The following is a 23,562-nucleotide window of genomic DNA, read 5'->3' on the forward strand; positions in this document are numbered from 1 at the left end:
TCCAAACCTCACCGAATCGCCATTTTGGTTGTTGCTACAACTCCAGAGATGCTTCATGGGATATAAACTAGGTTCCAGGCAGTCAAAAATCCTCGACTAGCCTACTAGGCTTGGTTTTAAAACAAAATTGTCACGAAAATGTCACGAAAGGTACAGCCGCGTACTGTTTTGTTGCTATCAGCCGCTCGGCCGAGTATAAACCTAACATTTTCTTGCAAGATGTTTCATTCCAGCTTTTTGCTTCGTAAAACAGATCCACAGAGCTCAAATTATTTAAAAAATCGCGGGGGATACGCTTTCCCTGACTACGATCGTTTTTGTCCGCCATTTTGGAAATGAGATTCCGCTGACAATTAATCACGGGCGCGAAATGTCCACTATTTCTGGCAATGGCATTGAATTGAGTTTGCACGGCTTTAAACTAGAGTGGGGAAATGTATTCAAATGTATGTTTATTACGATCGAACAATTTGAAGACAGACGAGCCAGCAAATGAACCAATTAGAGCCAAGGAATTAACCAAAACTATCTCCTATAAAATTTGGGCCAATCATGTTATAGGGTTTTTTTCGCAATGATCGGCAATGACAAAACAGGTCGGAGTTGAAATCTAGTACGTAGGCAGAAGCTGCGGGCGAGAACGTCTTCTTCTTCGTACCCGTTTCACTGTTCGTGAGGTAAGATCTTGTGACCCTTTGTCTCTTTTCTTCCGCTTAATTTCCCATCATGTCGTCCTAGCCTAGTCGTTTTCTCTCCTATGCAAGGCAAATTCTAAAGATTAGCGACGTTGGGAGTCCCTGTTCAAAGTTAATCCACCATAAACACACCTTAGTATTCAGAACGCAGCTTTCTGTATGAGTTACTTTTTGATCTCCCAGAACGAACAGGTGCACACAACTGACAGAGGAAAGATTTTTTCAGTTTTTGGAGATAATACGTTGACGATAAATTATCTTCATTGACGAATTTTCTATTGCACAACTATTGCTATACTAATTAGTGCTCTCGTGAACGAAGCCAGTTTAAAACCGTTTCTGTTACAATTGTTCACCGCTCTCGTTTTTGGCGAGGCAAGCTGCGTCTCTTTCCTTCTTCTTTTTCTTTGAACATTTCTAGGATAAGCAACAAGTACTTTCTCGTTACCCTAGTACTAGGAGTATTGCATTACGTGGAAAAGGGTAGCGAGAGGTCCATTTTGGCTTATCCTCCGCACATGCCATTATAGTGTCGGCATCGTTTTTCGCTCTTGAAGCTATCTCTGAGGATAATGAGAGACCAGTGCTAGTATTCTAGTTCGGATGTTAAAAAAAAATTGGTCTTTTGATGGTTTCCCTTGTCAGCCCCTCGAAACGATATCGAATCTATCTAGTGATAATCTATTGAATTAATTCAACACAAAGTTACAATTACGCAATAACTTATTCATTCGATAGCTCAAAACGATATGTCGCCACAAAGAATCCTAGGTTTAACTGCAGAAATGTAACAATAGCAGTTTTAATCAATCAAACTGTAGCCAGTAGCCGTTAACAAATCTACTGAATTGAACTTAAAACTGACGCCAGCGAGAGCATAATCCTTTGAAAAAAAATGAAAGAGAAATGAAAGCTTATAATTCAAGAACGCATCTAGAATGTATCGTCAACTTATTTTGGATATACACCCCATCAGGTTTTACTCGCCTCGCCGGCCTCACGAATTTTATAGCAGAAAAGCTGTTAAGCAAGCGGAGCGTGCTTTTTGGCAGGTCATTTATAGGTCATAGATCGATTTGAAAAGCTTTGAAACAGTTCTTATCCTGCGTGCAGACGATAACTAAACTTTAAATTTAGTTAAATTTCGTCTGCGCGCGGGCTACACAGTTCTTGGCCCGTATATTCATGTACCTGATATACTCGATCGCTTATTGCCTATGTGTATTTTATTTTCGTACAGTTTTTTTTTTTAGCTTATTAGCTACACTGCTTTGTTGCGTTTTTAACATTTATTTGAATCACGATGAACTTGAGCTGCGGCAAATAATCCGTCGATTTTCATTAAAACAGATGCATAGTTCTCGAAGCATTTTACCAAATTTCATTTGTTTCGTAACTGCGATTCTGAGCACTAACTGTTATTGGGTCGATTATTTTATTCCTGCAAAGTCGACGTCGCTTTGGCTGGGAGTATCGATTTACAAATTCCTGCTCACTCGTCTTTAAATTTAAGCATGGCTGCTCGGAGTTTTTCAGTGCTCGGCTCAATGATTTTCAAGTATCAATTCTACCACTCTTCATTACCTGTTACCAGGATAATCACAATAGAACATAATAATCAATAAAACGTTTACATGTGAAATTTGGAAGTGTAGCTGTCGTTTTCAATCTCTGAAACCGATAACTTCATTTTGTAAGTCACACTGGTAGAAGTTTTATTGAATTTAACCAAGGCAGAAATATTGTACAAGTTACGATCATTTTCTCGACGTTATTGGTTACCATATCAACACAATAAGTTGCTAAAAACTTTGCACCTCCCTTGTAGAAAGTGTAAAATGTTCCTAGGAACAGCTCCCCAACAAAATTCAGTTAAAATGTTACAAAAAGTTATTTGTCAGAACTGTGCCTGACAGAGGGCGTTGAACAGTTATTACTGTTACAATAGACAGCCTGCTAACACAATCACTTCCTCCAGTTCCTATACTAAATAGTGAATATTATACACTATACAGGCGAGTGTATGTCAAGTGCACGTGAGGGAGAAATTAGACTTTCTCAAAGCTCGTTGCCGGTTTCGCAAATTGGTTTCTGTTGGTTAGGTCGCGACTTCGATCGCTTTCGCTCGCCTGGCGAGCGTCCCACGGGCCTATGGCGCTTGCGCAGGCGACTTGTGGCAAGTCTGGGGAGAAATGTGATCCTCACTTTGGCTCTTGTTACGCTTTGAATTGATCCTTAACTTCCCAGCTTCGCCAGGCAACCAGCCAGCCTCGTCTCCTGCACGGCTTTTCCTTAGAAACTGGGAGGGGCTCCCAGTTTCTTATGGAAAACCTCTGATGAAGAGGTTGGCAAGATTTCATTGGCAGTTCGTAAGAGCAGACGCGGTGCTTTGAGGAGTCACCGGAAGCGAAAGGTGCGTATTCTGTTGGACTGTTAAAGATGATCGCCGAGCCTTAACCGCAGCGTAAAGTAATTCGTCAAAGTATTTTTAACTGTGCAAATGCAATAATAAAAACTTTACAGGTCGTTCATGTGAAGATTCTGTTGATTTTGCATTTCGGACTTCTGCGCCAGTATCCGATTTTGTGTATTAAAAGTGAATATAAAATGAACTTTGACGTCTCAAACGTCATAAAGAACAAATGAATTAAATAAGTCGATCGTTTACTTCTTTTTCACTGCTTTGACCTGACATCGTCATTATAAAGGCGTGAGAATAAATATTTTGTTTCTTCTTTTGAGACAGAAGCGTTCTATCAATCGAAGAAATAAACTTTCGGTGTATACGGTGGCTATTCGCCATTATAGAAACGCCGTTTCGTGAAGAGAACTGGAGATGACATGTGTCCTGCAATTGTTTCAATTGTTTTTGTTTTCTCTCCCTGGTGTCCCTAACAACAGTCCCAGATGTCAGTTTTCGTCTCGTTTCTAAAGTAGCCAATTCATGACTTTCGGGGACGCTCGGGTTGTTAGGCCAGGAGACTATCTAACTGCGGCATGCGTTTGACGCTGACCTAACTCGACGGCGCGTCTTAAGTCGCGCTACCACGCAAACAAAACTCAGTGACACCTTAAATAACACTGATAACAATGATAAATGTTCTGCTTATAACACTACAAACTCTTAAATAAATATGAATTATAACTTAAAGAATATCAATAAGCCCCTTATAGCCTGTCTAAAGACGATCTGGTATTGGACGACCGACCTCGAAGTAGACGACCTCGTCTATTGTGTAAAGAACAACGCGAGCATCCTTTACTTGGCAGATCAGAGTCAGCAACTCAGAGGTATTTTCTCGCTGTTCATTGGACTTTGGTACATCAGCGTTTGGATCTTTTTCTGGTGGGTACCGTTTGAATTTTCGGTTCATGGTATACAAGCTGTTGAATACGGTAAATTTGCTATTAGTCTGGGCTTAGATAACTTCCCAAGGCCGGTTCTGAATTTTGAGAGAGGGTGTTCATATCCGGTCGGGTGCATGACCTGGAAAGGGGAATCAAATGTACTGATCACTAAAATGCAGTAACATCAAAGCCATTTAAACATATATAATTCTTTGGTGAAGAAAGAGTTGAAGAAAGTCGAGCTGAGAAACGGCTCAAGGTCGGGGGAGCGGGGCAGTTATAACTTGAATTTTTGTAAGTACCTATCAAGTATTTTGTAAAGAGACTTAGCTCGGTCTCTCTTGTTATGAGTTTGCTTGTTTCCTTGGTGAAATAAGATGTTTTGATACATTATAAAAGCAAACGAGAGCGTAAAAAAAGAAACGATATTAAGCGCATACTGTCAACAAAAAATATTGTACTTGCGTCTAGTTTGCATTTTGCGTCTGTGGGAAGGAATTATCATTTCATAATATATTTTACTGTGCATTATTTAAGCAATAGACCACACTTTCTATGGCTTCACCGGCGCCGGCGTGATAACCCACTTGAAATGTTGGGAGAACACGAGAAAAGCCTGTAAATCACGAGCCGAAGGCGAGTGATTTACGAGCATTTCGAGTGTTCTCCCAACATCCCAAGCGGGTTATCACGCTGGTAAACTCATAGAAAGTGTGATCTATTGCTTTCATAAAATAACTTTAAGTATAAACTATGAGTTAACCGGCACAATAAACCATAGGGTTTTAAGCAATCAGAACGCGCGTACTATCTTAGTTATTTTACAAAAAGTGCTACACAGTTGTTTGATGTCTTGTTTATATAGTTAATACATATGTTCGTCACTGTGTAATTGTCAGTTGGCATGTATAACCTCATGTCAATGATAAAGGTACAAGTAGATATTGATAAATGCTTCTTGTTACGATCCTCACACATGATCACGAGGAAACGTTTTAACTGCGAATCAGTACAATGCTGTCATCGTAAAACATCTTATGTCGATGAAATTAAGTGTTCAACTTGCGAGTGAAATTCTTTTCACCGGCGAAAATTGTCTGATTGGTCGACGCGCGACCACGTGACATTGCCAAATTCAAAATGGCGGCAATACATCCAACGTTTGTTTATTCCAGTGGAAAGAAGTGAAATTGCGGCTTAATATGAGTTGCAAATGCATATACGGATATTTTAAGAATAGCCTAGACTTTTTATTATCCTTTTTCACCTATTCCTATGGGATTCGTTCCCTGCGATGCTCGCGTTTTGGCCGGTTTACCGGATTCAACTTTGCACTCTTCACGATCACGAAGGACAATAATATTTTTGATGAAAGCCGGGTCACTAGAAAGAACGGCCTTTGTTCACAGCTCTATGCAGCGGAGAAATAAGACACTATGGGTCCTTTGAAATTGCTTAGACAACTGGAAGTTATGTTATTATTTTTTTTACCGAAAAGATAAAGCAAAATTATGTCTTCTCCAGCAAGACTTCCTAATTTATAAAAAAAGCTTGAACATGAGCTAAATGAACTGTAGTGTCTGCATTCATGTTCTTTACATTGCAATCTTAATATCAAAACTTTAAAGCCGTCTATGACCGAGCAGGTTTTTTTTTCTTTTTTTCTTTTCAATGGTTACTGTGCTTGATCTGAATAAGATAATGAAATTTTTAAAATTAGGGCAATACTATATACAAAAGAAGAGAACTTTGATTGCAAATATGTTAGTTGGAAAAAATACTGATTATACTATATGATCTTTTTACTATATAGGTTAGAAAAGTGATGAGTAGTCAAAAGTGCTACAAAGGAGTAAAAACCCAGATCTTTCCATTAATAAATTTTATTGACACTGTCAGGGACATATACTTTGCTTGAATACACATTTGTTCTTCAAAAATCTTGTTTGTGAAGCTGCACTTTGTTTGATTCAGGATCAATCAATCTTTTCTGAAGAGAAATGAACAATAAAGTATGTTAGCATGTCACTACTTCAACACTGCCTTAGCCAACAACTAAGAAGAAACTCAACTTCATATAAAAAAAAACAAAGTGAAAAATACTTCACTGTAAACCAACAACCGCTTCAAATATATATCACATTAAATTCATGCAAAATGTAGACCTGATGAGAAGTTTATAGGAAAAGAAACAAATGATAATTAAAATGAAACTATAATGTTTGAATGAGATCTGTATTTGAGAGTTCTCTCATAACTCTGACAGAAGATCAAAATAGGAAACTGCATATCCTACACAACTGCATTCATCAACATGATCCAACTAAAATTTCATGAAGACTAAAAGTTTACTCCAAACTTTAAACTCCTGTAAGGTTTTTCCCAGGTTTGAATCACATTGAATGCATATTTAAACAGTAATTAGATCTGTGAAACATTAGAACGGTGCAATGTCGTGGAAGGTCTGGGACATTACTGAGACTCTAACAAAATCCTTTGGTGCGAGTTCCAAAGCCGCCTACTATTATTTTATTAAGAGCCTGCTACTTAAAAACTTTTTGACAGCCCTGATATTGCACAGTAAATAAACACTGTTGGATATACACATGCAAGCGGTCCATGACCATCATGCTACCTATCCCTTAATCAAAAAACCTACAAATCGCCTTTTGCTGACTTTTTCACCTGATTTTGCATTAAATAGCCAGATTTGGTTGTTTTATGCTGAAAAGTGGATTTTTCTCAAAAAGCTTGGTACTTTGCTTACAGCTACAGTGTACATTGTAGAGCAGTCCCCTTTTGCTACGGCCCAAAGACTGGACACAGTGAACTCAAATGCTGTATTAGCCAATGGAATAATTCTAAGATGCATTTATGCTGTAGTAGCTAATAACATAAGATATAAGAACCTGTGTTCCTGTTTCTTTATGAGTCGTTTTACAAGGGATTTGAATCAGAGATTGTTAACATTGCCAGTGTCAAATGCTTGCTTGTCAGGCGAGTCGGATGTGACAGTTACACCTCAAGATAACTATCTTATAAGCTAATACAGTGTTACTACATGTACATCTAAATTATTATTTCTTAGCTAATACACTGTTTGGGTTCTCTGCGGACAAAGAAAACTGTCTGTAATAATGAGCTGTCCATAAAGTGGTGCTTATAATTTCATTTACCAGCAGTTCTTTTTATCTTAATATTCCAGATGGTATAAAAATTTAATTACGAACAACTTACTGTTTGAAACTGGCTACAGTGTTGACGGGATGCTACAGTGTACAATAATACTTTGAAGGGTCTGACTGCACTCTTATCGATCATAGCCATTGCCTCCCGTGAGCCAATTCATGGATGAATTTGATACATGTACAAAAGAAAATCCAACACTCAACGATCAGAAAGATGTAATACTATGTGACCTCATGATGGAACTTAAAGAAAGGAAATGTATATTATTTTTAAGTTACATGTATTTTCTTACCCTTTTTTAAGTTATGTAAATTGGTCTTTTGTTGAAGAAAATGAAACAATGTCAAAAATTAATTTTTTGCTGTGCATGCATCAATCATGCAACCATGAATTTGACAAAGGTTTGGAATTGAAAACTGGACAAGTTTGTACTTGATGTACCAAATTTCTCACCGGCTGAAACTAACAAGCATGATGTGCCAATTTTTGGCTCTAGCTGACATCGTAAATAAGAAAACCCATATTTTGGAAAGCATTTTTTGGCAAAACAAGAACTGATTATGCGTATACATATTATAAAACCTAAAAGTACTCAATCACAATTAATAAATACACAGTACAGGTAAACCCCCAATGCTAGCAATCTTCTGTGACCCAAAGACGGCAAGTATGCTGGTGTAAAAAAAAAAATAACTCCAAGGATTGCTCTACAGAGATATAACCATCCCTTTTCAGGGCTGTCATTACGTTTTGAAACAGCCATAGCAAATGAAGATTCACCCAATACAGGTCCCAAAAATTTAAATTACCACCTTCAGCTTTCCACTTTGATCACCTGTAACATCAAGTGAGCTCAGCTGTAACAGGTGTTATGGGTTACGGCCCCTAATGACAGCTCTGCCTTTTTATTTTAGACAATTCTCAGTTTATGAAAAGCCAAAACATTTTTATTCAATCATTACATGTAGATCTCATTACACTTTTATCCTTCTTTGGAACATTACCTGCTATTTGTCAAGATTATTTCACAAAAAAAGACTTTACATAATTATCACAAATATACCTGATCAACATCGATCTAATATAAAATTTTATTCTAATATTGTAGTCAATTTTTTATTGCAGTTAATTTATAATTTTCTGTTCTTTTTGTGTATGGCAATGTATGCTAAAAATAAAAGAAAAAATAATATTTATGCTGAGATACAAAATTAACTGTTCACAACATACACGTATACATAGATTAACAGCCAAAGAATTCTCAGTGAAATACAGAGGGGCAAATTATTATGGAACAATCCACCTGAAAACATTAATACCATGGCTGATTAAAAAAGATGTCTAAGTACAAGTACAGAATAACTTCCAGCAAACGTTCAGGAAATAGTTTAAATTGTAATATAAGGTGCCAAACATGATAGGGCCATTTTTGTTCTCAGTTAAAAAAACAACTTTGTGCACGCATAATGCATGTACGGTCTCTAGGGAAAATACTATTTTTTTCACTTTCGATCGATCAAAATCGTGTCCCATTTGACACACATTCTAAAGAGAAAACGCGCTGATTTAGATTTAGCGGTCTTCCTATTAATTATAATTATAATAATTATTATTCTGTTGCTCAGACGGCCCTCCACCAGCTGTACCTTTCAATTTTCTCTTGTGTTGGACTGTGGGGCGAGAAACTTTAACGTGAGCATAAAATGCCAGCGAAGCTTAATAAATAAAAATTCGAATGTTTGAGGATACACTGAACTAGACCTCCAGAGGGTCCCTGAACTTCAAAGATGCAAGTCGATATTTGGTACGAAAACGGTCCACACGTTTAACACAACTGCTGCTTCCGTGCACAGCGGTACAAGCTAATTTATATACATAACAAAGCCCAATAATTTTTCTTTCACTTCTTTACAATTTCCTGTTGTACCGATGTGCACGAAACTAACAGTAAGCATAGAAAGTCAAAATTACCCACCTTTTTGGCATGCCTTTCGCAACCATGCCGGCGATTGCAAAGCCAATATCTCCGACAAATACCCACCACTGGGTTTGTCCGCCGTTTCCAAGGCGCTACATTGTCTAGAGAAAACATTCCACTCAAAACTTTCACCAAAATGTTTTTTGATCTCTTACTACGGCAAGAAAACCACAACGCTATCACTGTCAAAAAAACAGCCATTATTTTTTTCATCTCAACCGACATTTTTGCCTCAGAGCCAATGACATTGCGCGAAATAGATCACGTGCCATTTTTAGTAGAGCATGCGCAGACATTTTTCGCCGGTGAAGAAATTCTTCGCATCTGCAGTCCACGCATGCGCTCTACTTTTATCAAAAATAAAGCGGAGTTTTCGATCAAGAAAACGTAACATTCGTATTAACAAGGTCTTTTAGTTACTTGAGTGGCACACACAGTATGGGAGCGGCTCTTTTTCGAATAAAAGCCTGTTTGGGTTGGTCCTGGGTTAGGCGACCTCAAAAAGACGAATTGTGAGCAAGTCTATCAATGTTCAAATTGAGAAACGCAGTTCTAGCATGCATCATTCGGGCGGCCCAGAATCCAAACGGTCTTAAGTAACAACCTTTATCTGTAGACGATGAAAAAATTTTGTCTCTAAACAATCTTAATCCATTAAAAGGACAAATCAAATCCGTACAATCGTGCTTGACACGAGACTCATGTTAACAGTCTTAAAAGATCAGTCGCTTACTATTTATATAATCTGAGGTTTTAAAAAACTGTATTGTTTCGTAGCAGTCAGCCGTCGGTTTTCGATCTAAGGTGACAAATCTAGATTTTAAACTAAAATCTCGTAAAAGCAGATTATTTTTCACACTCGACGGCTCGTACTAGGCGCCGATCGCAGAAGACAGAGTTTTAAAAGAGATTTTTCTTATAAGATCGTTAAATCCTAAAGTTAAGACCTCAGTGTGATTCTTTTGTCGAATATAATTTTTATGGTGTCGGTCTGTCAGTGCCCACTCTCAATTGACACTGTTATTATTTTTTTCTGACTTTCACCCCCAAGACAGTTAAAATAAAACGTTGAGAAAAGTATCAGGTCATTTTATAAGTACTCGGTGAGAGTGGTTTTATCTAATTTAATAAAATTTAATCCACAGACGTAAAAGCTAGCACTGTATTAAATTTCTCCAGAAGTGAATGGGTTTTGGCAGCGAAAACGGCTGGCTGTGAATAAAGGGATTAAGCCTTAAAACTAAAAAGCATCGTAGGGTTTAGTTATAGCTATTTATTTCTGGAAATAGAAGTACCTGAAAACGGTTTCAATGCAAATCGGCTTTTCGAAAGGCTAACATCCCGAACGAAAACATCTTGAGATTTTTTTACTGAGAAATATTGCCAAAAAACTCAGAGCAACATCCAGAAACGTCAGCTCTTCTTTTCGAGAGGTACCAGTGAAAATGACATTTTGGTACAAGTTTATGTAAAGGTCTAACATAAAATAGGCCTTTTGTAGTAGTTGATCACGTGATCAAAATTCTATGAACACGAAAAGAGTTAGCTTTTGGAAAATTTTGTTGGCAGGAAGAGCGTATTAAAATGACGTGAACTGTAAATTTTCAGCCGTATATTTCAAAGGAAGTGGTTGCAACGGCCGCAGAAGCGAACTGATTTCGTGATTAAAGAATTTGATCAAGGGCCTCAACTAATGCAAAAGGCCTATATTGGCTAAGTCTTTCATAGTGTATGTCAACCTCCTTTCCAGTCCTAGGCTCTGCTACTACAATAGTTCCCGTATGTAAAAGTAGAAAAGGACCCTAAGTTGAGGTTAAGGATATGTAGCGAGGTCGGCTGTAAGGATTTACTTAAGCGATAGACCACACTTTCTATGGATTTACCGGCGTGATAACCCCCGCGGGATGTTGGGAGAACACCAGAAAAGCTTGTAAATCACGAGCCGAAGGCGAGTGATTTACAAGCATTTCGAGTGTTCTCCCAACATCCCCAGTGGGTTATCACGCCGGTAAACCAATAGAAAGTATGGTCTATTGCTTTTATAAAATAACTTTAAGTAAAACTTTAAGTTTACCGGCACAATAAACCATAGGTTCTTAACCAATCAGAAGGCGCGTACTATCTTAGTTATTTATAAATAATGATAAATAATAGTAATAATGAATAATATTTTTGATTGGCCATCACTGATAAATGGAAGCTAATAAGTATGTTTTCGGCACTAGCTTACAGACTTCAGTTAGTTTCTGGTTATTCATATACTAAGTCAGCTGGCAGCGTAAATTTCACAACAAAAGACGTTGTTTCCCTGGGATCAGTTAAACTACCATGCAGTTACCTTGTGTGCATGTATGTAGGCATACACGCGCGTCATTCACGTCAAAACGACAATCACTGGTGTCCTCTATTGGTAAAAACAAAACGTGCCACTGTGATATTGTATCACAGATTTTACTCAAGAGCTTAGAACAAGAGTCACGGTATCTGCGGGCGACTGACTGTTTAATTTGTAATCAGTAAAGTATTTTAAGCTACAGAGAAAGAAATGCCTACCGTTTGAATTTTGATCGGGTTTTCGTTGGGTACTTACAAAAAAAAAACAAAAGGCGGTATAACCGTTGATCCTGAATGTTCGAGAAAGTTCTAAGGGCTTCTTAAGTTGTACTACAATGAAGATAAAGACGCCAATTTACCCTCGTATTGAACGCGAATGTAATCTGACTCGTTCCCGGCAACATTTGAGCACTATCAAGCAAAGGGAACCTTCTCTATTGTGATTTAGGGAACCGAGCCTTGTGGTACGAAATAGTTCTGTTATGAAGACCGAACAAGTATCGCTCAACGTTGATATTTTTTAGCCGAAAGAATCTGACTCATCTCTTGGTTTATACTTAGGTAACTAGATTTTTAGCAAGCTCCTTTTATCTTCAGGATAAACCGAATCTCAGCTTACGGGCTTTGTATAAATTAACATGATCAAAGTGGGTCAGTAATACCGGGCTCGTACTTTAATGCGATGCTTGAGACACTCGATCCAAGCAATTTTCTGGAAAGTTTTAGGTAGTGGAATTGAGAGAGCTTATTTCTTCACAGTTTTAATAGAAGCGGACACTAAAAAGGAGAATGAGGAAAATTAATCGATCTATCATTTTAAGACTGAAAAACGCTTTGAATTATTTGTCTGATTCAAAAATCAAGCAAGGCGACTGTAACAGTCCATATGTCATTCCCGGCAACTTAACTCAACCGGAAATCTTTCTCAAAAAAGTTCAAAAAGGACTTAACACATGAAAACAACACTTCCCTATCAACAACAAACTAAAAGACCTTGTGAGGTTTCTAGCCAGAATTATATACAATCACATGAGCTATCATTAGCTATCACAGGGTGCTTATAACTCAGACAATGGCAATGAAAATGAAAGTCTTTTAACGAAAGTAAACAAGAAATTTAATTCAACGGCAGGAAGAATAGATCTTTCACCTCAAATTTCAAAGTTTCTCAAGACGGAATTCCAAGCTTAGGTTATTTCATACCAACCTCATTTTCTGATTCCTCGAGAAAATGACAGATGTTTTATCTTTCCCTACTTTTGTAAAGTTTTGGAGACTTCATAAAAGTTTTACTCAATTAATAAAGAAGAACGCAGCTCTTTCTCATTATCTCATTTGACCCTAAAGCATAGATTTATGGTCGTACAAATTAAAAGTATGATCCGATGAAGGTACTTTATTTTAAAAAAAAGTTTCCTGGCTTCCCTCTATCCGAGAAAAAATTAAGTGAATAATCATGGGTAAAGTTCAAAGTGTTGGAAATCTGCACGTTAAAGAAACGCGGTTAAACCCAACTATGCAAGGCGACCGGTCAAGGACAGGGCCATCAAACATAATTCTAGTGTGAAATTGGTAAGACAATCCTTTTTGTCATGCTCTCGCTAAAATACTAGTTTTAATTTTAAATCAGTGCTGCGTTGCAGCGAAATATTCAATCGTGAGCTTTCTGGTTTCCTGAACGTAGTCGGAAAAAAAAGGGCACAGCGACACCAATACAGGGCTCCTGCCACTTAACACGATGTACAGATTTGTTTTTCCTGCAATCTATGCCATGCAAATAATGGCACACTTACTGAAAGGTCTTTAACTTATTGCCATTTACAACATCAGACACGTTTTCTGTAATAATAGCATGCCTATAAGCCCACAAAATCTTGACGCGTGAAGTAACGGCGGTTTTAGATGTATAAGTAGGAGCGATCGTGCGCGTGGTAGACTAACACGCAGATGTAATATTCCCGTAGAAGGTTTGTTTTGCAAACTTAAATATCGGGCTAATATTACCCAAGATTTTTCTCTTTTTATTTTATTTCCGTCTAAGTTTCTCAGTCTTTTCGCCGTAAGGATCAGTTTACTCAGTTCCGGTATCGATGGCGAAGCCTTCTAAACTCAGGCATCTTCATGGCCGCGAGGAGAATGAAAACCAGTCAGGGAGTTCTGATAAAATCTGAGCACGCAGGTTCAACATCGACGAAAAATTTTGGAAAAAAATCACAAATTTACGTTCGTTTAAGTTTATAAACTAACAAAACTCTTAGCTTCTTTATACAATGCTTTCCAGCACATTTTGCCCCCCCTAAAACCCTAAAATGCCTTTTCGGGTCACCGACACAACGAGTGCCCCTAAAATGACGTTGTACAATCAGATTTTCCCAACAGGAAATCACTATTAAGCCATCTGAGCAATAAAAAAGAAAACCTAAATCTTTTTATGCGACCACCATTGTTTCAAAAGAGTTTCGACTTGACCTCAATTCAAGTACATTTCCTTCCGGTTCATACTATTTAAGAACTGAGGCCACGCGAATATCCAGCAGAAATATTTTTATTATAAATGAACAGCACAGTTTGCGTTTACGTCTGTGATAAAACTTAGTACACAAGTTTTGTTTTTCGTAAGACCGGGCGACTGACCTTAGAAAACATACCCAAGCTGTCAAAACGGAGAATTCCTTTACATGAAAATCAAAGGTAAGGCTCGATATTAATTATACGCAAAGATTGGTAACTGTTACTCAGCAAATTTTTATTTTGTCTTGTATAATTGGTGAAATGAAGTTAACTTATATGTCCCTCTAAGTCACTTACGAGCTGCAACTGCGTTTACCGTGGATTACAAGGGTGTAAATAAAAAACTAAACAGCAAAACCTAGAAAAAAAATTGGAGAAAAAAAATTAAACCTCTTAGCGAAGAAAGAAGACTAAGCAAAATGAAATAGGACTTTTTAACATTCACGTCCTATATTTCCAGTGTTTTAACCCCCAACGAAAATACTGGGCACAAATATTACACTAAAGGTTTTATATTTGTTTATTTTATTCTTAACATGTCTGTTAGTTGCAAACAGCCGCTCCGACGGGGCGCAAGATGCGATAAAAAGCTGCTAAAAGGGTAGAAAACCAAAAAATTCATGGTTTTATTCTGCAGACAGGATGATAAAAACGAGCGTTGGCGTATCTAACGCATGCTAAACGGCACTCAAAACATGCTGCTTAGCTTCCGAATCTCTCACTGGCCTCGTTGCCAGGGCCAATATTCCCTTGTATTTAGTTAGAATTCGCTAAATCTTAAAACCAAACGTTCGCGCAACACTGTTGAAGCGAGTTGTACTACCTTCAGTTGGTTTTCTCATTTTGGATTTTTCTATTTCGATATTCAAAAAAATTGATTAATATAAATTTTTTCGGTCCCTGAAATTTATTTTAAGGAGGCATTCGTTTCTGAAATATATGTCTAATATCTCAAAAGAATGTCTGGTGTCAAGGAAACGTTACGGTAGAGTATCTGCGTCAGTTGTAAATTCCTGTTGTAAGACCTGTTCTTAATCTGATTTAATAACATTTATTTGTACATTTCACAACAACACTTTCCTTTGTTCTTTCTAGTCTGTTCTACTAAGACTAAATTACCCAAGACCGCCCTCTCACCTCCTTCAGCTTCACTAGAAGAAAAATCGCCACGTTTTCAGTCTACATTTTCAAGCGCGCTCTCGCTTGACTGTCCGTGATGATCGATTCGAGTGAACTTGAATCATCAATTGAAAAACACTTTACCGTTCTTTCGTTGAGGATTCAAAGTCAAATTCCATGTCAACCTGAAAATTTTAATTTTAGATTTCTGCCGATGCATATCCTCGGATACCCTGTCGTTGTTTCGATCGAAGGATCCCCCTTAAATGCCCTTCCTGGAACCATAGTAAAACGATACCGAAAAAAGATAGCAGAAATAAGAGCCCCAGTCTTAATTTACGTGTTTCAATGGAAAAGCTGAGAAGTAAGCCATTATTAGTAGGAATTACATTTGCAAAAAGATCACGTTAAACATAAAAATATCAAGAAACGCCCGCAGCAGCCGGTTTTGTGTACCACAGGATCCCCATGCTGCCTATGTAACTCAACATTTTCACATAGACCATAATGCACCTTGTTTACACCTCAAAATCTTCCATAAACATTGTTTCCAATTTCTCCTGGGTATTACAGTCGTCCCAAGAGAAATCAGAGGTAAAGGTTATGCGAAATTTTGGGGGGTAAACAAAGTGCATTACAATCTAATGTAAAAATGGTGAATATTCTTTGGTTTATTAGACTGCTTGCAGACCGCCTTTTCACTTAAAATCCGTCCAGTTCGTATCTCATGCAGCGCGATTGCAAACCACGATGTTATTATTTAGGGATTGAGACAAGACGAGAAAAGACGGGCTTACGCCCTCGTTTCTCGCGGCAAGCGCCTTCGCCGCTCGCGTGCTTAGGTTTCGCGTGCAGTATTATTGCAAAGAAAAATAAGAGACTGCTCGTAGTCACTGGTTTATGGGACGCCAGGCCAGTATATGATGAAGAATAGTAATTGGGCCGAGAACAAGCAAATAGATTTTGGTCTTTGAACTTGAAAATTTATATAACAGACTTTGAAATCGATATTTGTACATGTCCTCTTTTTCTCATGGGAAAAACTGGTTATCTCGTTAAATTTGACATGTTCCAAGGCCCAAGACTCAGTCAAACTTGTAAAGAATTTCATTCAGCGGATTTTCATGCATTTGATAGTGTTGATGTAATTTTTTACAAGTTTATACAACCTCCCCTGGCCCCTCTTGAACACGAGAAGAAAAAGCGGAGTGTATGGACAGCAATGAATTGTAGACGTAAACATAAACATAAAGATACAATTACTATTTGCGGAAAGGTTAACTTTTAAACAACGGTCAGCAACATAGTCCGCGACCATTAATCTTTACATCTACGGAGGTTAATAAGGGGGACTGCAGTCGAGAAAGTTACCAGGTCAGTAATTTTTATTTTGACAAGTTCAAGTCTTTAGGAAGAAGCCAAAGACTAAAGAATTCTTTTCTGCGGCAGAAGCAATCAAAAGTAGGTTTTCATTAGGGAGAGAAAGGTATATTCAAGGGTGTTCGAAGTCTTGTATTCAATTTGTCTGTTAGTGCGGGATGGCTTATTTTTTTAGCGCACAATCGATTTTTTGAATACTGGCTTCTCAACATTCCAGTGCAAGGCACCTCTTAAGAGTTTTGTACAAAGCCTCGTCCAACTACTCACTCTCGAGACGGTCGGAGATTTGGTGTTTATTCTGAAAGTCGAAAGTACTATGATAACCCAACCAAAAGGCGGGTTATGTTACTTCTAGCGAGTAAACAGATCGCGGCGCTGGTCGAAATACAAACCTTCAAAAGCTCATCTAACATAACTGCGTCCTTACGCCAACGTTTAACCCTCGGTGTTAAATATAACTATTGTTTTTATTTATTTTTTACTCCAATCTAAGCGAACAAGCCCTAGCCGGGTTAATCAGTCTGAGGACACTGTACGTGTTTACTAGTTCAGTGTTTGCTCATAACAAATAGCCAAGCAGATTGCCATCAGAATTGCAATCTTGCTCCTAGTATGATTCATTCATTATTGAGTCGTTCTTTCGTCATTTTGTTCCGTTCCGGCATTTATTAGCCTTGGCCATTCACCTGTATCCTCAGAGTCGGACAATAACGATCGGTTTGTCGGAGAGCGACAATTGGTATGCAAAAACAAGTGATGAACTCTTTAGAATTACGTATATTCTTTTCTAAGCACAATTCTTTGGGATTCTGAAAAGAAGAGACGAGCAGAAGCTGACCTGGGGTATACAGCTATTTCGAGAAAGGTTGTCGGAAAAATTGCACGAGACGATGCCGAAAGGTATTGTGGGTGATTTTGAATTCAAAGAATTCGAAGTTTGAAAGAATGACACGAGAGGCCATCGATGTATGTTTGATTTGCGAGTGTTAAAAGAAAACATCAAAAGTAGGTTCGACAGCTACAATGTCAGGAATGTTGCATTGATTATATCCCATATTACATACGGGGCTAGCTAGGGATTGTCGTGTGCACATTTTTCCGACAACCTTTCTCGAATTTATGTACTGTATGGGTGTCACTCAGCCTCCTTGAGTGTAGGCAGAAATAGTTTATTGGGCTGACTCCTTCCAAGTGGCGAAGAGAAACCCGTGGAAAATACCCGCGGGGTGAGCTGGGAAGGACGGAAAAGCGGGTGGGGGGAGCCGGATAAGGAGGGATGTGGGAGGCTTTACTCCTTGACATCTCCCTCCCCCCTCTGCTTCCCCCCAACCCCCACTACCTAACACAACCCCAATTAAAAGTGCTAGTTATCACGCGATCACGTGGATGGTTAATCACGCGCTCGTATGACTGCTTTATTGTTCAGCCCTTCAGATTGATTACTGATCATATCTGCCCTTGCAAGAGGCTCCTGACCCTGGCTATTAATAATGTCCACATCAAAGATAATCTTGTTTCGTGGTATTTCCTTTGGGTTTTGTGTTATGTTCTTTCGGTTTACTTTAAAATTTCTAGCTTGAGGTGTGGTCAGTTAAAACTAAGACAAAATAACATAAACCTTTGAGAAGTCCACACATGCATAATGCGTAGATAAAACTCAATGGTTCGTTCTTGCCGGATCTCTCCGTAACGTAAAAATGTTAGCGACAGCAGTTACTTTTAAAGTGTAAATCAAAACGAAACTGTCAATGCTATGGGAACTCTATGAATAACGCTCATTTTGCAGAGCGTGAAAGTCCTACTGCCAAATTTTCCCTATTAAAGTTCATAATAATGAAAGGGTACTTAAAGACGTGAGATAAGATATGCATTATTTTATGGGGCTGACTCTGACGTTTTCTTTGAGGGGGTGGGGTGGGTGATTTCATTAGGGCAGAAATGTTTTTCAAGCCTACCACTCGAATCGGAATTTTTTCAGATTTTTGGTGTAAATATAGAACTATTAACTCCATGCAAAATTTTCATTCCTTCAAAGTTTGTTTGCAGGATATTTCTTTCCGAAATTACCCAAAGGTCTCCAAACCCTACCCCGCAAGAGTCAGATGTTCGTCGGCCCCAAAAATATATTATCAAATTATCCATTTAAACTAGAGACAGATCTCATACCTACTATTGTGATATAATCAGCGAAACTGCATTCAGCCTTTTCAAAATGACAAAGAAAGCGTCGGCATGCTTATTTTGCTTTTGTTTACAGTGTCTAGTAGACTGTTGACTATTTCAATCCTTATCTTATTAATCTAATTGCAGCCTTCAAAAAGATGTCAAAGATAAAGTTACTGGCAGAATAATTCCGCTCCAACTCATTTGGCGCGCCCCAAAATCGGATCTTAAACGGAAATATTTAAAATTTTAAGCTCTGCCTTTGATTTTTTTGTGGTTATGAGTGAAACAATCAAGATTCTCTTTTCGTAATAATTTTTGGCTAAAACAAATGGTTTATTGTCGTAAGAGTTACAATTCTCGCGTGATTAGGCAAAACGCGCTCAATCAACCTTGTTCAGTTCCTTTGTCTAAAAACATCAACTTCGTTAACGTGACCCGCAGAATTGAAGAAGATTAGTACGTTTTTCCTGCGTCCAGTGTGAGACGTGAAGATTTTGTCGTTTTGTTTCCCTTTCAATGGGAGTACTTCAACGTTTTAAGGTTGAAACTGTGTTATCTTGCATCTCCTTTTTAAAACGCCCATTCGCACGTAAATTTAATACGCATAAAATTTTATTGTTGCATTGTTGGCAGATACGAGAAAATATGGAGTCTAAATTCATTCTAATCGCGAATAATAAACATGTGAAAGCCGAAAAGAAATATCAGTTTCCTTGTGGCCTCGTGTGCCAACCGGACGCGTCAGTGAGGAGCTAACAGGTCGAAACGATTATGAAAGGTTGGTTCCCCTCGAGCGATGACAAGAAATTAGCGCTTGAATTACCGCGGAACACGGACTGAATATCACGCAAATAAAATTTGTCCATGCTGAGTTGCTTCAAAAGAAAAAATCATACCGTTGAATTTCCTGTCGTGAAAAGGTTATCACGCGATCATTTCAGCAGTGTGACTTTTTGTCACAAACCGACTGTAGTCACACTAACTCAAATGGGTTTAATTACTTCCGGTGGTCGAAAAAACGAATCTTGTTGGCCAATCAGAGAGCGCATCAGCGTGTGAATCTCCCACCCACACGTGTAGACGAAATCATCTAGTATTTTACCTCATATCCCGTTGTCACTGTGACGAAAAGCTCTACGGGGTTTTAAAAACAATTCAATCACTCCGGTGGGAAAATTGCTCCACTCGCTAAAAGCTGTAAACATTTTCATTGCAGATACTATTGAGGGAGTGCTGTGATTTTTGGACCAAAGGGAAAACATTAGAAGAAAGGAAGAGTGACAATCAAAAAGAAAGACAGGTAAAATATAAATAAACGATGTGATTGTCGTAGCGTCTTCAAGTCTAGAAAATTTACTTAATATATGCTAACCGGCTAATGTGCATGTGCACTGGCAATTGCACAATTTTTTAATCATTATCCTTATCTCCTCTGTTTTAAGGTAAAGTTTTTAATCATCCGGTGTTTAGTCGTGTCAGCATGGAGAAGGCAAGTTTGGTCGAAGATAAGTTATCTTGTCACTGTGCTTCCCTGGGAAATAATAGAACGCCATGTGACAACTTGGATACAGATAAAGTGATTGCAAAGCAAGAACTTGAGTCCACACAGGATTGTAATCTTCGAATTGCATTGGATAGCGAGACTTGTGACTCTGATTCGCGCTCTGAGCACTGCAAGAACGAGTCGATCGAAAACCGGAAATGTGATCGCTACGAGAGTATAGCGAACCCAGCAGTGACTGTGCGAGGGGATGAAACAACCGGTTCTGTGTCCATCGCTGTAAACGAGTGCCGTATTTGTCAAAGCAGTGGAGATGAGGCCTTGATCAACCCTTGTAAATGCTCTGGCTCTGCTAAATGGGTCCATGAAAGTTGCATGGTAAAATGGTTCCAGATTTCTGAAACTTCTTCGTGCGAGCTTTGCGCTCGAGACGTTTTGATTAAGAAGAAAACCAAACCACTCTACCAGGTAATTACCAAACCTTGAAAGTTTGTAGCTTTTAATTTTGAATTAAGCACATGGAATCCACGTTTTTGACTGACTTTGTTTTGCTCTACAATTATAAACATCACATGGCCGGCTTAAAAAGTACGTTCTTAGTGGATGTAAATTTCATTGTTTACATCTGCACGCACTAGTGATTCCAAATGATTCGCTAAAGTAGGCTACTTTAGCACCCAGCAGAAGAAAAATTATGAATTTCCTGCCTAAGACTGCCTTTTCATATTTTATTTTGACTACAGGGATCGTCTATGAATATAATATTTTCAGTGGTATCGTGTCAAATTATTTTTAGACGCGGCGTTCAAGTGCCTGAAGTATATTCCTGAATATTTGCTCCGTACTTCAATCTCCACATGAGAATCAGAAACTTTAGCAAACAACGTTTTTCAGTATTGGATTCTGCTCATCAAAGCCGCGTGAAAAAATAATAATAATAAAAATAGAGGATTATATTGAATTGGTATTGAAATTATTTATTGATTTGTTTGAGTTGCACACTGCTGATAGGACACAAAAGCTGAAGGTATCCTTTTTGCAATTATCATATTACGGTCGGCCGATTTGTGCACTAACCTTTAAAAAGTAAGCATTTTAGAAGGAGCTGCAAAGAATCAAGGTCATTGTAATTCTTTTTTAAGTGTTATCAAAGTATTTTATGGCGCTAGCAAGATTTTACCAATCGGATTATCGACTGGCAATAATACTATAAAAAAAACCCACAAAACAAAGGGTGGACTCTGTTAAGGCTATTTGTCAACCTTTTACAAGACGTAGACTATGATAATTTGGCAAGATTATTTCATTTGCATTGGCTAATTATAGTATCTTGTAAATGTTTAAAATCATTTCTACCTTCTTTTGCCAAAGACCAGCTGAAAGACGCTGTAAGGCAATGGTACCATTTGTTTATTCCTAAAATATTACTATAAACTTTTATTGGATTTTTTCGATATTCACTTGACGGACGCCTTCTTGATATGATTGTTTTGTCTTGGGCCTAGTCTGATGCCTTATCCCAAAATCGCCTTTGAAGTCGAGACCTCCCCAACGTACAGGAGGAAAACATGAACAATGACTTGCCTAATAAATTTATGAATATCCTAATGCTCGAGACGCCGTATTTACGCATCATCCATTTGAAGTTTAGCATCATAAGAAGTTTGTGCAAACAATTTTTAATGTTTTGTCAACAGTCGATCGAAAGCTCGAGAAAATTTTTCCAGCGGATCGTTGGTAATAATCAGTCATATCGTTCTTTTTGTCTCTTGTGAAAAAATAACCTCCAATTTCCAACCCGTTTTTTCTCTCCTTTGAGCTTTCGACAGTTTCTAGAAAGCACTGAAGCAGATGAACGATTGAAGTGGTATTGTTCCGGCTTTGTTCACCCCGAGAGGCCAAGGCCACTTTCCCCCGAAGTGAAAAGAGTGCCATGTATATAAAATTACGCCGGTAAAATTATAATAATTTGTCATTAGCGAACAGAATATAATTTGGCCAGAAAGAAAAAAAAAACAAAAACTTGGCAATGCTTAAGAGAATAGCGCTAAAACGGAAATTATTGTAATTTTGTGGGTTTTGGGGTTGCCGGGAAACAACAGGGTGTAAAGAGTATATTTCTAGTTTCTTCATGATCTACATGGAGACATTTTAGCCGAAAAATTATTACAAAGAAGTTGATATTAGTGCTTGGAATTTACCATATTGGCGCTAAGCAACTTAAGACGGTGATGAAAGACAAAACTGTGTTCTCGAAGTATTTCGAAACTTCCTTTGTTGGCGTAAGCAGAAGTGCTTTCACGCAGGTAGTCACGTTGCCCGGGGGGGTCACGTTGTGGACATTGTGGACAACGCCCACAATGTGACCGTGGACCGTATTTCAAAGGCAGAAATGACTAATTAGCACCTATAATACGGCAGGTACACTACCTTTTTGAAATCCGAAATACTACTACCTATTTTCGATTATTTGTCACGAGAAAAATATACTCGCCTAAGCTTCGTCGCCAACCTCGTCGGTTACTGCGCGTTGCATGAGGAGAAAAGGGGGAAATGACACGCGCGATCATCGCGTTCGGCGCGTCTTTTTCCCTTCTCTCCTCGTCAATGACTGCACGCGCGCGTAGGCGCCGTTTTCTCTTTTACTGGATAACAGAACTTCGCTTTCGGTTTTCTTTCTTCTTTTATCTATAGCACTAGAAAGAACAAGAACTGTCTTGACTGTAGGTCACATTTCGTAGCCTGTGTACAGACCCCCTCTCCCCTCAGTAAGAATCGGAATTTTTACTGAGGGGAGGGAGGGGGGGGGGCGGTTTTTACACAGGCTAACATTTCGCCGCTAATACTTGCTTTTTCTTTCCCACAACAGTGGCGTCTTCCCCGCGGTGATCTGGGACCCTGTAGCAAAGTGGACCTTTGGTATTTGTTCGTTACGATATTCAGTATTTGCACCATAGTTGGCTTTGGAATATTTCATCTACTCGTCAAATCAAAGGAGCCTGAAACAACAGCCGTGTTTGGCGCCATTTATGCTCTTTGCGGTGTAATGATCTTACTTCGAATTCACTACTTTTACATGTGGTTTACAAGGCGGAGTGCCTTCTGGCGCAAGTGGAAGACAATGAATAGAGTTTGGACAGTAGTTTCTCCTAGGGCAGTGTTAAATGCCAACGGGGATGTGTCAATTGTTTAGATGAAACATTCTGAACCAAGTGAAGCCATTGGCGGAACCCGAGGGGATGGACTCGGGGTAGGGGGGGAAGGGGGGGGGGCTGGGCCCCACCTTAAACTCGCAGGGCTGCGAAAATTATTTTTGAGATTCTCTCTGAATGAGCGCTGCA

At 38.5% G+C, this 23,562-nt stretch overlaps 1 protein-coding gene across 3 annotated transcripts; it reads left to right on the forward strand.

The window, feature by feature from the left end:
- The first annotated feature begins 615 nt into the window (after nucleotides 1-615).
- Nucleotides 616-23,475, forward strand: LOC140942787 (E3 ubiquitin-protein ligase MARCHF3-like). 3 transcript variants are annotated; one of them, XM_073391795.1, is made up of 4 exons: nucleotides 616-677; nucleotides 19,937-20,020; nucleotides 20,163-20,689; nucleotides 23,091-23,475. In XM_073391795.1, exons 3-4 carry the CDS (start codon nucleotides 20,201-20,203, stop codon nucleotides 23,412-23,414), a joined length of 813 nt encoding a protein of 270 aa, XP_073247896.1. In that variant the 5' UTR covers nucleotides 616-677; nucleotides 19,937-20,020; nucleotides 20,163-20,200; the 3' UTR covers nucleotides 23,415-23,475. The 3 variants fall into 3 exon arrangements, with proteins under 3 accessions (XP_073247896.1, XP_073247905.1, XP_073247887.1); XM_073391804.1 differs by lacking the exon at nucleotides 616-677 and adding an exon at nucleotides 4,023-4,041; XM_073391786.1 differs by lacking the exon at nucleotides 616-677 and adding an exon at nucleotides 14,089-14,235.
- The last annotated feature ends 87 nt before the right edge of the window (nucleotides 23,476-23,562 follow it).

Source organism: Porites lutea, chromosome 1, assembly GCF_958299795.1.
Source record: "Porites lutea chromosome 1, jaPorLute2.1, whole genome shotgun sequence".
In the NCBI taxonomy this organism is placed as follows: domain Eukaryota; kingdom Metazoa; phylum Cnidaria; class Anthozoa; order Scleractinia; family Poritidae; genus Porites; species Porites lutea.

Excerpts from the sequence above, each read along its gene's own strand:
- LOC140942787 (XM_073391795.1), top strand. The coding sequence starts at position 20,201 with ATGGAGAAGGCAAGTTTGGTCGAAGATAAGTTATCTTGTCACTGTGCT. Across the intron at positions 20,690-23,090 it reads AAACCAAACCACTCTACCAG|TGGCGTCTTCCCCGCGGTGA; the intron begins GTAATTACCAAA and ends TTCCCACAACAG.